This window comes from Accipiter gentilis, chromosome 11 (genome assembly GCF_929443795.1).
Source record: "Accipiter gentilis chromosome 11, bAccGen1.1, whole genome shotgun sequence".
Lineage (NCBI taxonomy): Eukaryota > Metazoa > Chordata > Aves > Accipitriformes > Accipitridae > Astur > Astur gentilis.
Genome location: NC_064890.1, coordinates 13,809,618 through 13,823,674, shown reverse-complemented (window position 1 = coordinate 13,823,674; position 14,057 = coordinate 13,809,618). Strand labels below are relative to the sequence as shown.

At 39.1% G+C, this 14,057-nt stretch overlaps 1 protein-coding gene across 2 annotated transcripts in view; it reads right to left on the bottom strand.

The window, feature by feature from the left end:
- The window catches only part of GSAP (gamma-secretase activating protein), a 47,543-nt gene that overhangs the window by 10,285 nt on the left and 23,201 nt on the right, over positions 1-14,057 (bottom strand). For both annotated transcript variants that reach the window (XM_049813662.1, XM_049813661.1), the window contains exons 16-24: positions 12,651-12,868; positions 12,280-12,349; positions 11,492-11,574; positions 10,768-10,821; positions 6,697-6,822; positions 6,247-6,302; positions 5,793-5,824; positions 4,066-4,127; positions 2,378-2,473 (exon numbers count right to left, since the gene is read on the bottom strand). In XM_049813662.1, coding sequence (XP_049669619.1) covers positions 2,378-2,473; positions 4,066-4,127; positions 5,793-5,824; positions 6,247-6,302; positions 6,697-6,822; positions 10,768-10,821; positions 11,492-11,574; positions 12,280-12,349; positions 12,651-12,868 — 797 coding nt within the window. The remainder of the gene's footprint in view (positions 1-2,377; positions 2,474-4,065; positions 4,128-5,792; positions 5,825-6,246; positions 6,303-6,696; positions 6,823-10,767; positions 10,822-11,491; positions 11,575-12,279; positions 12,350-12,650; positions 12,869-14,057) is intronic.

Genomic DNA, 14,057 nt, shown 5'->3' with positions numbered 1-14,057 from the left:
AAGCAGCGAAAGAAAAGAATCGGAAGCAAGGGAAAAAAGGGAGTGAGACAAGGTCTTGCTGTCTTCCAGATCCCCTCCTGTGCAGGGGATACAAGGCAGTCATCCTCCTTCCAAGGAAACTCAAATCCAAATGGTGTCTGTCTGCTTTTCCTCTGCAGTTGAGACCACATCGGATGATAGCTAGCCACAGACACAAGCAAAAAAGGTGCAGGCACTTTCAGAGAAATGTCAGTAGTTTGCTCTGGTCTGCCTCTTTCCTGTGCCACAGGTGGTCTGTTCACTCTGCCTCCCCTTCTGCTTGCTGTCAGGGCAGCAAATGTTATGTTGTCCCTGTAAGCGATTTCCCCCCCTTTCCTGCCCCACTGAAATGAAAAGAGTGAGAGGAAGAGATACAGAGTAAAGCTAAGATAAAGTGATAGCAGGGGTGAGAGTGAATATGGACATACATGCAACTACTGCAGGCTAGGTGGCATGTGGACTGGTAACCAAGCATACTTGGGCTCTGCAGACCTCCTCGGTAAACAAGGGAATTCCCACTAAAACATGTCATTCACACTTGCCCACGTTACTTCTCTGCATACAAGTACACACAGGTCTCTGACAGCAACCAGCCACTAGTCTGTTGTTTTATGAGAAACTGTTAATGCTCCCATGTCTTGGCTACTTCAACTTCAGCTGCAAGTGATTTATACAGTGGCTACACACCACAGAGCCTTATTCTCAGCCACTCCTTAGCTCCTGAGTACAATAAAAAAGTATTTTATGAAAGCAAACAGACAAGCAAATAATTTTGAGTCTCTTCCTATTTCATTGGTTTCAGTAGCTCAGCTACACGCTGCTAATGTTACAGAAAACTGTTGCAAGAATCAAAACAATTCATTCCCCTGAAGAACTTCCAAACATTTAGTATATAGAAAGGTTTAAGATACAGAGTTTCTGATGAGGATTAGGGGAAACCCAAGCCTGATAATGAAATAATTTCTAAATATTTCCAAAGATGCACCAGCCAGAGGACAGAAGCAATTTTTAGAGACATATTTTCTTTGTTTATAGCTTTTCTAAGAATGAGAAGTCTGTAAATTGAGTTGAGAGAATTCTTACTTTTAGTGACATTAAAAAAAAAAATTAATCCTGAGAGTTTGCTGATGGGGAGGGCTGAGATTTGGTTTGATTGTAAGGTTTAGTCTACAACAGTTTAGTCTTGCAGATCAAGACTGCATAGGTGTTTTTCATATTTTTTTATCTCAGTTTATATTAAGAATGAACAAATGGTAACTAGAAGATGAATTAAAGAAGAATAAACATTCCATTTGTGCTTTTTTTCAGCACTGTTTTCAGGTACAAAGCTTTGGTTCATGCTGTACTGTTCCTATTTTAATCAGCCACCAGGTTTTTTTTCTTTCCTATAAAGTTACAGAAAACAGACTGCCAATTACCAGTGAAACATCTTGCCAAGCTACAGAGCAAGGCCTGAATAGAAAAGTCAGTAGCCTCAGCAGAAGCTGCAGGAGTTCAGAGAACATTGTAATGTTGACAGCACAACCAATTTGCCGAAAAGATGCAGGCACCAGTAGCCTCAAGAAAGACTCCTGAGATTTCTATCACTAGAAAACGACACTATGGGGATTTTCTACTGAGTAGTGTGGCAGGGCTAGCACAAAGAAGATTATTTTCTAGTTGCCATGTGAGCTTCTGTGGACTCTGCATTCTGCACTTAAAGGACTGAATGTTGAGACAGACAAAATCAGGTACAATAATATCTATGAACAACAGTCACAGTTTTTACAGCTTATTTTTTTGAAGTTTCTCTTAAGAGGATGAAAGACAGAAAAATAGGAATTTGGAAAAGAAATTTTTAGTGTAGTTTATATGGATTTCTTCAGGCAAAACTTTGTCTCCTGCTACACTCACAAAAAGCCCATCAAATTCAGTATGTAGCAGTAGTGATGGTTTACTGTCATGTCATATTGGAGTGAAATCTTTTTTTCTTAATTTGTCTTTCCCCTGATAGTACTTTCATTATTCAAGACACGGAGCAATGTATTCTACAGGAACCAAAATGGATCTAAAGACCAACTTTCAGGACGAATTCACATTTTCATTTCTGGGAGTAGACCACATTTGCACAAGCTGTAAAGGGAACTGTCTTTTCTGAGTGACCAATGCAGCTTTTTAAAGTATTATTTAAGTGTTATTCTTTCCTTTATCAATATATACAATATTAAGCAACAAAATATGGTTAAACATCTTAAAAACAATCTCCTCACACCAAATATATGCTACATACACACAGTACATACACACAGTACATACCCAAGGCCCTACCCTCCAACAAATACATGCTTGCTCACAATAGTGACTATGAAATCAAACTAACCAGGTTTGCAACGTAATCCAAAACTATTTGGTCAATCTTCTTTTTTCCTACATACTGCAGATGTCTCATAAGGTGATCCTTTAGCTGAGCAACCATCTAGGAAAAAAAAAAGCCAACAATTCAGTGTCCTTGGGCATCTTAAAAGAAATGCAAAAGCTCCAGCAGGCGCAGGGCCTGACCAATAGGCATTAGCACAACAAAATGTTTCCCTGTTACAAAACTCCAGTTCAGAGTGAGATCCCAAGCTACTATACAATCTTGTCAAATTCAACAGCAGATGTGAACATTCAAAATGGTTACTTGGTGCAAATTCAGCAAAATGAGCACTAAGTTGAACTTTCAATGACATTGAAAAGAAAAAGTTTACAGTTGTTATATCTCTCTGGGTCAAACCAAATTAACAGCATGAAAGAAAGATTTTAATATGAACACTGAATCCTGAGAATATAAGTATTTATTACATACAAATAAACCTGAGGGATTTTACAGTAGAGAAAACTAGCACAAGTATAGTTTGTGGTAGTAACCAAGAACCTGAGAACCCAAGTGATTAATGGCAACTTCAGGTTAAACATTAATTGTAAAGTCTTCAAAATCAGGTGTTTGTTATCATACAGTTCATGCCACTCCCTACCCTCTCCTTTCTGAAATACTCTGACCTAATGTAGCTTCAGATTGCAACTCAAGTCCATGCTGATTCTTTGCTAAGAATTACTATGAAGTGTTATTTGTTTCCAAGCTCAGAGTAAAACTGAGGCAAACAAAAATCTCTGTCTCGAGGAGTTTATAAGTAGATTAATCTCAGTATGTCAGGACAGTGATATAGGTATTAGGAAAGTATAGAAAAAGGACAGCAGTGACCTGCTTTTTGGATCTGTCTGAATAAACTGCAGGGAAGGAATGTAGAAAGGCTTCAGAGAATGAGAGGCAGAAATTGGAAACAAGGGGACACGACTGCAAAGAATGAAAATTTGCATTAGGTTTGGACAGACAGGACAGTGTTGATAGGCTCTTCACAGATGCAGTGCTCAGACTTACCACTGCATGCTGAAGAGTTTTATTTGGTTTTAATAGTAAGAGAACAAGAGACAAACAAAGATGTGTATTTAGACAGAGGACAGGTGGGGATTTGAGATACGATTTATTACCCAGAAGCATAAGGACTGATGATCCTTTAGGGGGATCATCAGTGAAAACAGTGCAAAAGAGGAAGGGACCTCAGAATAGTCATAGTAGTCCCAGAAGTGAGATAGAAAGAAAAGGAGACAGTAAAAAAAGGTGTTAAACTGAGAAGCAAGAATATCTGGGATCTTCTTTTGAGGAAAATGGTGGGGAATTTATTTATACATATTTTAAGGATGTAAAGTAGTCCAAAAGTAACTGACAGATTAAGATGAACTCCAGGAGGGTGGAATAACAGTTTCTAGCCAAAGAAAAGTTATATTGGGAAAAAGCATTTTGACAAATCAACTTTCCATTGCTGTTTTTCCCCTATGCCTTATGATCTCATGCCCTGTTAAGATGATATCACGATATCATGACTATGAACTGTAAAACTTAGGAAATACAATGTTTGTCCCATAGCTACTCTGAGTGAGCTTCCACTCAGCACTGGAACTTGTAAGCTTACTCTTTACATTTGTTGAGGCTGTGCGTCCTCTAGTGCACACTGTGACAAAAGCACATACCAGTCCCATTAGTAATTGCTGCTGATAATCTTCTTCTTGAAAGAGAGGTACTAGCCTTTCCTCTGAAATAAACAGAGCAAGAATCATTCAAGGACATGACACTAGAAATACCAGAAGACTTCAACCAGCTTCAAAAGTACTTAGAAACATAAACAAACAAACAGAAGTTGTGATTTTATCTACTCACCTACAGAACTAAGATGAAGAATCAACGACTGCATAAGAGACAACTGAGGAATGGAAAATAACCCTGTATCTGCCATCTTCTCCCTCAAGTGCTTAACAGAGGAACACAAGCCTGTCACACCACATTACGCCTCTTTTGCATTACTCTTTTCTATGATATTTAACTAAGAGTTATCACAGTGTGGTGATACAGTACAGCAGAGGCACGGAGAACCTTCTGGTAACACCAGTGCAAATGCATATGCTATTTAGATCTTGTCATTTACAAACAAACAAACTAAAACAGTAGTGTGGGTTTTCCAAGGAAATGGCTAGACAGAAAGTAAATATTCCACAGAACCACCTCCCACTTTCCTGGTTCTCTCCCATGGTCTGGCTGCTTCTGTTATTCAGATTTGCAGGCTGCTAAGTAAAAGAACACAAATTTTCTAACTAAATGGAAGGAGGTTACAGTATCTACTGAAATTTAATACCCTGTATTTCCTAATCACTGCTTCCTGTCTACTAACAACAAAGGAAGAAAAGCAATCTCTTATTTCATTAGGTAGCATAAAACCAAGTCAACATTTTACAGACCCAAGTGCTAAATTTTCACAAAGTTCTTCCCAACCATCTTTGCTCACCTTGAAATATATTTACTCCACCACTTAGCAGCATAAAGACCTTTGTTGCTTGATTTTAAAGGACCTGAAGAAAAATCTACAGGGAAGATACGCTACATTGATGCTTGTTACCAGCTGGCAGCTGTCTAGAAATTCTCTACTAATAGTTAAACATCTGACTTCTTTATCAATAAGCACCTTTAGAAAACATGGACCTGAGGCTCACAAAGTTCGTATAAGGTCCCTCAAAGTCAGAGCCTGTAGCAATAACCAGCAGCGGTGTGGATGACTGGTGTTAGGGCTGGAAATGAATGCACTGAAAATTCTTCATAATAAAAGGAGCAAGCAGCACTTAGACCAGCATCATTTCACAGCACACAGTGGCAGAATACATAGAAGGCACTGATGTGTAAAATGCAGGAACATAATTTACCACTAAATTCAGTTTTACTTATTTGTGACAGAGGAACTGAGCATCACAAAACCTCAAGTGTTCCTGGCCTAGGGAAATTCATTAAGCCTGTCATCTCTACACCATGACTTTTTTCACCAGCCATAATCTCGTACTGTACACAAGTTCTAGAGTTGCAAAGGCAGGTATAAGTGGACAAGACTCAACAGTAACACCATTGATACTCTGCTCCAGGAGAAAAATCCTGAAGAAGAAATCCTTAGGCAGACAAAGGTCTATGGCTTATGTTGTTAAATCCTACATGAAGTAGGAACTTTATTATCAAAGGTTTCCTAGCCAGTGTATGATCCTACCACTACTATCAGAGAGAAAGCTTTCCTGTAGTTTAATAACGATTCATCTTAATGCCTCAAACTCTTCAGTGCTGAAAACACACCCAGCAATTTATTTTCAGCCAACAACAGCTAGATGGAAGTATTCTAATAAAGCTTACAGCTAAGGCCTACATCAAGACAAGTTTTACTTACCAGAGTCCCAAGTGTCCAGATGAGAAAGCACCCTTGGGTTTGAAACAAAAAAATAATCTTTTTTCATATGCATTACTCTAAAGAATTTAATAAGAGCATTATAAAGCTTAGATGACCCTTTGATCTTTCAAAGACAGCTAAAGAAATCCAAGAACTGTACATGTAACTAAATTTAATAAAGATATTAAATAGCATTAAATAAATCCAACTGTCTAGGTTGCATAACAATAACTCTTCATGTCTACCATAAAATACCTAGCTCTACAGGCCTGGATATTTCAGATCACGCTGTAGTGATTACAAGGATTCCAATAATTGATTTTCAGCTGGATAATCTTCTTTAAATTAAGATATCTAATCAGATACCTAATCAACTATTTAAATGGCATGTTAAATCCTTCAATATACTTCAATAAAATAAGAAAGGGTAAATATAATAGAAAACGGTACCTACTTTTTGGCATTTTCAAAAATATTCCTCATATACGCTGTGGTTCTTCTCTCCTCTCTCTGGTTTGTAAACAAACAAAAATCCCCACATGAACAAAGCAGAAGGCCAATTAAAACTGATAAAATGCAGATAAGAAATTAAGCTGGTTTTCCCTTTGAATAGAAATAATGCACATTGGGGCTTCAACCCAACTACCCATGCTCATAGGCACTCACACACATCTAACCTACATGACAATACAGGTATGTGCAAGCTCTGCTTTTGTTTAGTTTCTCACATTATTTTAACAGAGTAAGACTTACAGGTAATCACCTTAGAAGTAAAATGACTGCAAGTCTTGGCACTTATCATCAGGTTCCCATTTTTTTATCCTCAAAATAAAAAAAGCAAACTCTTCCATGTTGGGCTTTAAAACATCCACTTCAGAGGCTGTTTCAGTGCATGCATATTTACCTCTTCTGAAAGGTTACGCCATTCCCTCCTGAGCACATTACTGTGGTAATGCAAGTGTGGTTCTGCATACTTCACACTCTCCAAGTTTGAGTTGAGTTTCTCCCAGAAGCCTTTGGAGTTTTGGAACTGCAAAGTATTGTAGGGAAAGTATGAATACAGAATATAGGCTGCACTCTTATAATCACCCTCCCACTAAGTGATTGGAAAGAACTGGTTAATGTAGCTTCATAACAACCTAAGTGAAAAAAATTTAAACAAAAGCAGTTACACTATTTTTTCCCAGTACTTTTATTCCCTTGATCTGACGGCAGGGGTAGCACTTAAACTTGAGGTCAAGATTTGGTGCCTGTAACGCAGATACTTTGCCACCTTAAGATCCTTTTAAGTCACTGGGAAGAAATGAGTATTTGTAAATCATAATTCATCTGACCTATTTCACATGTTTGGGAGGGGTTGGGAAGAACTGCACCACAGACTACAGTGGCCATATTGTCTAGGCTTCCCCTGACTGTAAAAGGAGCCTTAGGCAATTGACTTAGATGTAAATGTTTACATTTGGTCAAAAAATCCCATTCTGGGTTTCTAGTAGTTCCAAATAGAGGAACACCACCATGATCCTGGCAGCTGCAGGCTGCCACTATTTTCAAGCTGCACTAATACTTACATTGCAAACATCCATTTGCCAACCTCAAGAAACAGTGCCTCATCCCAGAAAAGAAACAAAATCCAAACATTTCCATAGCAATTCTAAAGCCTTTGACTCTAATGCCGAAATTAATTTAAACTCAGCAGTGAACAGACAGGAGGAAAAAAACCAAACAAACACACACTGGTTTCTTGGACTGGGTATAAAGATTTGAAGCTGCTTTTTATAAGGGGGGGGGTGATGTGATCATTGGTGAGGAAGAGATGAGATTAAGGCAATTCTTTTTGGCAGTTTTAAAAAACAAGATATGGTACTAGCTGTTCTTGCCCCTCTTTATAGACATTTATCTCCCAATACAGAAACTACAGTAGTGATATTTGAAGGAAGAAAAGGTTGATTTCACAAAATTCCTCCATCTTGCATTAATGCAATTAACATGTTGGATTTTGCTCTCTCCCCTACTTTTCTACAAAGACAATAACTTTAGAAGAAAACCTCAGAAGCCTTTAAAACCACTTCCTACTATAAACTACAATTTGCCAAGGAAAATAAATTGCAGAGACTCAATCCTGCCAGCCACTTCCCTTTTGCTGCCAGTGATGATTGTCACTTTATTGTTGTAGCTGCAGAAGAGAAAAATAAATCCCTTTTTTGCTTCATGTTAGTTATATTTAGCAGCTGGAAACTAGGAGTGCATATGGCACCATATGTTCATCCTGCGGGAGCTAACTAACAAGCTACTACTGTAGTAGGTTCCCTAAATGTTACCAATATGAAATCAGAGAAATATCAATATAGCATAAGGGTATCATCTAGTGACCAATCTATGCAACTACGACAGCACCACCACTGCAAAACTGCATTCAGGCCACACTGGATTTTGTTTGATGTGTGGCAGGGGGAAAGCAAGACAGCAAATGTCTTTCATATATTGAATCTGTAACAGGAAGTGGTAGACTTCAGAATTAAAAGCAGACACCACTGAAAACCTGCACTGTATTAGACATCATTAAAAAGTCAAAAGTTTAAAATAAAGTATTATTTTAATGAAATCTGTTATTTCTTGAGGATCATCAAGGCAAGGACTAGAAAGAGAAAGCTTCTTTGTCTTACACAGTGTTTATTTTGCAGACATTTCTGGAAAGTCAGGAATTAATACCTAAGCATGAACATGTAAAAAACATTGTATTACCAGAAGTCAAAGCAAGGCCTTACCAGATTGCAGCCTATGAAAAGCTCCCATAAAGCCTTTCCTAAGTACTGTTTTTTTAACTGAAGACAAAGAGAAGTCTCTGCTATACCCCTCTGAAAAGATGCAAGGTAACAATGACCTTTAAGAGGTGTATGTCCTCTCCAGGGGAACTGTAGTGCTACGTCCACCCAGCAGCGAAGGTATTCAGAGAGCTGTGTAACTAACTATGTAGCTGCACAGGCAGCTACTCCTTAAAACATCACTCTTCACCCCAGTGGCTCAGCACAGCATGAGGGAGAGGCTGCCTTTTCCTGTGCTGATCTCTCTGACAACTGCTTGCAGTACACATTTTCACTCTTCTCTTGCACCTCCTCCTGTTTTCTTCCCTTCTTTCTCCTGCCCCTTCCTTCTCCCTTTCTGATCAAGCCCATTTGCACCCCCTTTTTTGTTTTCTGTGTTTAAAAGGAAAAAAAAATATAATCAGACTCTTATTAATTGCAGTCCTTATGTAAAGCTTTTTCACAATCGGACTGACTGTTCCCCCTTTCTCACAGACTCTCTCAATACCTCTTGCTGAACAGGAATTTAGTGATAAAAATACACCTGTTACCCAAATAGCACAAATTTTTTTGTGAATATGGACATAGCCCTCCCAAAGGCTCTGAACAATTCACAGGCTCAGAACCCATAATTCGGAACTCCAAAAAGCTTCTCAAAGCAACAATTCACTGTTGTTTCTGTGAAGTGCCATAAAATCTTTGCAAAAGAAATACTACTTGTAGGATCAGATTTGTCACCAGGGTCTGACTTGTAATGCCGACAACACACACCAACTGAAACACCAACAACTGACCACTTGGAACTCAAGCCATGGTGGGTTTGTGACACTGGAGTGGCACAGAGCAGCCAAAGCACTAAACCTTACCCTGTGTACTATCATCTTTGTCCTCACTCAAGAGTCAGAGCAATTTGCAGTCAAAATTAGCAGGAAATATTTGTCTTTAGTTCAACTCTGACCTTTTCAATCTGTTTAGGTTTCAGACAGAAATAGGAAATGAGTTCCACAATCAGGAAGTATAGCTGCTAAAGGCATTTGCCCCCAGGGGCTTGAGGTTCAATCTCAGACAAATTAAAGGCCTGCTAACTTTGACCTCAGCGAATTACAGGGATTACCTAGCAACAAATTTTCTCAAGATCTGATTTTCCCAGGTGTCCCAGCTCTCAGGGCAGCCTTCCCAAGCAAAGCGTGCAAAGCCCAATTCCCTGACAGCAGTCATATGAATCTGTAGCAGTACAGCTGTGATGCACTGTTGCAGGGTGAGTGAGCAGTGGGTAATTTCACTGATTTTAAAAGATTTTGTGAACAGTGAAGCTTTATAAGCTAATTATAAGCACTTGGGAGGAAACAGACTCTCACCTCTTTAAAGTGCTACATGAAACAATATTGTCATGTATCCAGAGTCTACTCCCATGTGCTGCTGGTAGTGTTGCATTCAAGCTCTGACTCTTCCCATCAGCCCTCCACGACAACGTGCTTATTAAAAGCCTCTCTCAGATTTTGTAGGGGAACACTTAGGAAAATTTCAAGTATTTCTCTAAACTGAAGCCAAGGGAGAGGAATGGAAGATGGGAAGAATCATTCATGTTGTTTTCAATGGAAAGTACAATTTCCTACTCAAACAGCATGTGCTCCCCCCATCCAGCTCACCACCTTTTCCAGTCTGTGCAGGAATTTGTCTAGATTTAGCTAGCCAAAGCCCTGACACCAGTGCAATCACAGGATGCTCTGGAGAAAACAAAGAGAGAGGGTCATGAACCGTCGGTAGCAATGGCAGCACAATGAAATATCCCTCAAAGTGGGGATATGTAGAGATATGTAGAAATCCTACATGTCCACTGTGCCAAGTTAACAGCTAACAAAGTCACAAAATGAAGAGGTATCAATCAAATTTAACAAGAATTAATTCTTGGAGGATCTTCCCTGTTGAATGGAAGAAGTCTCTTCAGGAAGGGAAAGACAATACAAAACATCTTTGAGCTAGCAAACATCAGCCTGAATAACTGATATTTTAGTAAACGCATAAGCCATTTCAAACAGGGCAATTTTCTGTTCACCCCTATTTTGGGATAGGGCTGTGGGGACACTGCTTCAGTAGTATTTAGCACACCCTCATCCCACAAAAAAGCAGCTCCTAATCTGCAAATACAAATGTAGTTTTATACTGGAACTTACCTCTAACACAGGTAGAGAAATAATGTCTGTTGCACATGTTACTCCAGGGATAATCTAAAAATACAGACAAATTATAAGAATATAAATAATTTAGCATAAAACATGGGCCTGTTTGGGTATCTAAGTGAATCTCCATTACCCATTTCCTTTGTGAAACTAGCTAGCTAGCTAAAACTATACATTCAGTTTTGCCAACAAGAAATATGGAAGATATTTCTCTCATTCATCTCATTTAAAAAAAGACAACATATTAGAATAGTGTCAGATCAGAGAAAATAAAATAAGCTATTTGCTGTAACTGTAGAGTCTTGCCTAAAGTTATTTTACTTCTGCAAACTTACTCATAAATCTTACCTCTACTGATACTGTTTGTCTTGGAAATAATTGCGTGATTTTGCTGGTTAAATGTATTCTGTATTCATTATAAACCTCATATAATATGCAACAAATTAATACCTCATTATGAAAACTGAGAGATTTAATAATCCATTCATTATAGTAGCTGTTCTTGTTTTATAAATGCTTTTATTTGTTGACAGAAAAAAATCAACTCATGGATAACACCACTAAAGTTAAGACTTTACAAAATAAAATGGGCATAAAGCCCAGACATGGATTTATAGTATGTCTACAAAAAGGTAAGGCATACAAGTTAAAGGCTGTATTAAGGGAGAAAACACAGACTCCCTCTAGCTATTAATTAAAGTACCAGCTGTTATCTTACCCCAATCCAGTCAAGCAGTGATGTGTAGGGCAAAAGTTTATCCAGGTTGTGAGTTTCTGGACACATTCTGCAGTACAGGGAGGCTGAATGCAACATAAAAAGACTTATAAGGGCAAGACTGTATAAAATATTAGCTAATGAGAGCAGGCTTCACAGTGAGTTCCTTGTCTAACACTTTTTTAGGGACAAATCCTGCTGGTATCTCTGAAACAGTTTCCTCCATGGTGGAACTGGTCCCATTCTGTGCACAAAAGGAGGAAGAGAAGTCCAGATGGCTGCAGGGCTGGGTCAGCTGCTTGGCTACAGCTCAGTGCTGCAGGGGTCCTTTGTACAAAGGCTCAGGGCACAGGACACGCACTGGCTACGCTGAGGAATCAACTGTTAGAAGAGAATATCATGATATGCCAAATCCTTATGAAAAAATGGTTTGGGCTAGGCTAGAGATTGGTTCCTCTACTCCAATCTCAATTATTTACATCCCAGATATCCAAGACAGCAGCCAGATGGAGAATTTGCTCTCCAGTGACCTAAAATAATGATAAATCTATTTGTCCCCCTAGACAGAAGAATGCATTTGAAAAGCTTTACTGCCAATCTGATTTTGGGAGATCTATGTATCCTATAAACTACTGATATTGTGTCTAACACCACAAAATGTAGGTCAGCTAACATAAATCATAACCAAAAAGTGTGGAAAGAAGAGAGTCAGTTTGTGACATTGTGGCTTCTCTTTCAGCCACACCTAGGGCATGCAGGAAAATTCAGCATGCAGGAAAAGAAATACCTACCGATGATAAATTCTTGAATGGGGTCAAAAGAATGACATGTTGACAGGTTCTCAGAAATCCACCAAATTATCTGTCAGAATAAGAACAGGTGAGTTTGTCACATCTCTCTGCTTAAGCATGTGTTGTAAGAGACTATAGAAACTTTGTTTTCAGTAGTAAGACTTTCCATGAAGTAGTGATACAGAGATAAATGTTTTCAGGACAGCCTTGACCAATAAAGCAATTCAGGCAGCCCAGCTGATGAGGCTCTTGGCACTGCCAAAACATGTGAATCAGGACTTTTCTTCTTTGGCTGGTATCATTCATGCCCTGACGCTGCTTTGTATACGACATCAGTCGCTGAAAAAACTTAGAGGAAGTTCTTTTCTCACCTGCATTTCCAAGTCTTCTGTGTGTCGGAAGTATAACAGGGCACAATGTAGAGCTGCCAATCTCTCGCTGTCTTGTTTGCTGTTCTGCAGGAACTGTAGTAAGGCGCTGTCACTGATGCTCACGGCATACATACTTCCTACGCGGCAGTCCAAGACTGTTGACATGAGTGGGGATTGGATGGAGCAGTTTTGCAACATGTCAATTCTTGCATCCTCACCTGAAGAACATTGATTTGATAATAAAAAGGACTAAGAACATAGAATTTGGCTGCTACCAATATTTCTCTTAAGACTCCCAGGTCCCCAGCAGTAAAAAACAGTCTGCCTCTTGCACTAGCTGCCCTGGTATTACACTGAAGAGGAGGAGGAATGGTGCTGGCTGGGTAAAGGAAGTAAATGAGGATCACAGTCCATACTCAGTTCTCTCCTTCCCTACTGCTGAAGCAGAGACGGTGTACAGACTTGAGGCTCACAATGCTGTCACAAGACAAATCAGAGTACATAGGATGGAACAGAGAAGGGCACAAGGCCAGTAATAGAAATGCAAAACTAGAATTTGCACCTAAGCATATTGGTGCAGTTCAGAACTGCTCAAAGGCAGAATCATGATACGAACTTGTATTGGTGGATCTCTTACCATCAATCCCAACGGCCAGAACAGGAAGGTTCTGCTCTATAGTTACTGATTGAAGTATCAGATCAAAACCACTTTATTTATGCTAGTACTAAGGTTCACCACCACAGTACTATACAGTAGGATTCCAGATCCTTTGCATCAGAGAAATCAGGCCCACCATACAACAGTGATTCTTTCCACTCATTTCTAGCAGAACAGTATTTCATTATGCATATACAATAGGTATTAACTTCCTGTGATGCTGCCCCTGCACCAGTTCCCACTACTTACCTCTCCTTCACCCAATCAGAAGAACAGATTTCTGTTTTCAAACAAAGCCCCCCCCCTTCCAAAAATAACCCGCTTCCCATAAAGACATGCTTTTTGGAAACGAAATAACGTGCCTTTCAGATGAGACTCTAAATCAATTGCATCAGCCTGATCAGGTGAAGGAAACACAGATTTCCTTTCCCCACACCCTCCAAACACACACATTTACAGCAACTCAATTGGAGGAAGGAAATGTAAAATCAAATTTACATCTCCATGTGAAATTTGAGAACAGTGGAGGACCAAGAAGCATGTGCAAAGATGGGGGAAGGGAAACTATGAAACCAAGGCAAAGAATTTCAAATTCAGTGAAAGGTCTTCTTCCATTTCATAACAAACTGGAAGTATGTAATAGATGAAGTATGAAATGTCACTTCAGATTCTCTTTCTAAAATGAAAAGTGGCAAAAATGCCATTCTTATTTTTAAAATGTCTCTCCTTCTTCTTCAGAACACTGTGCA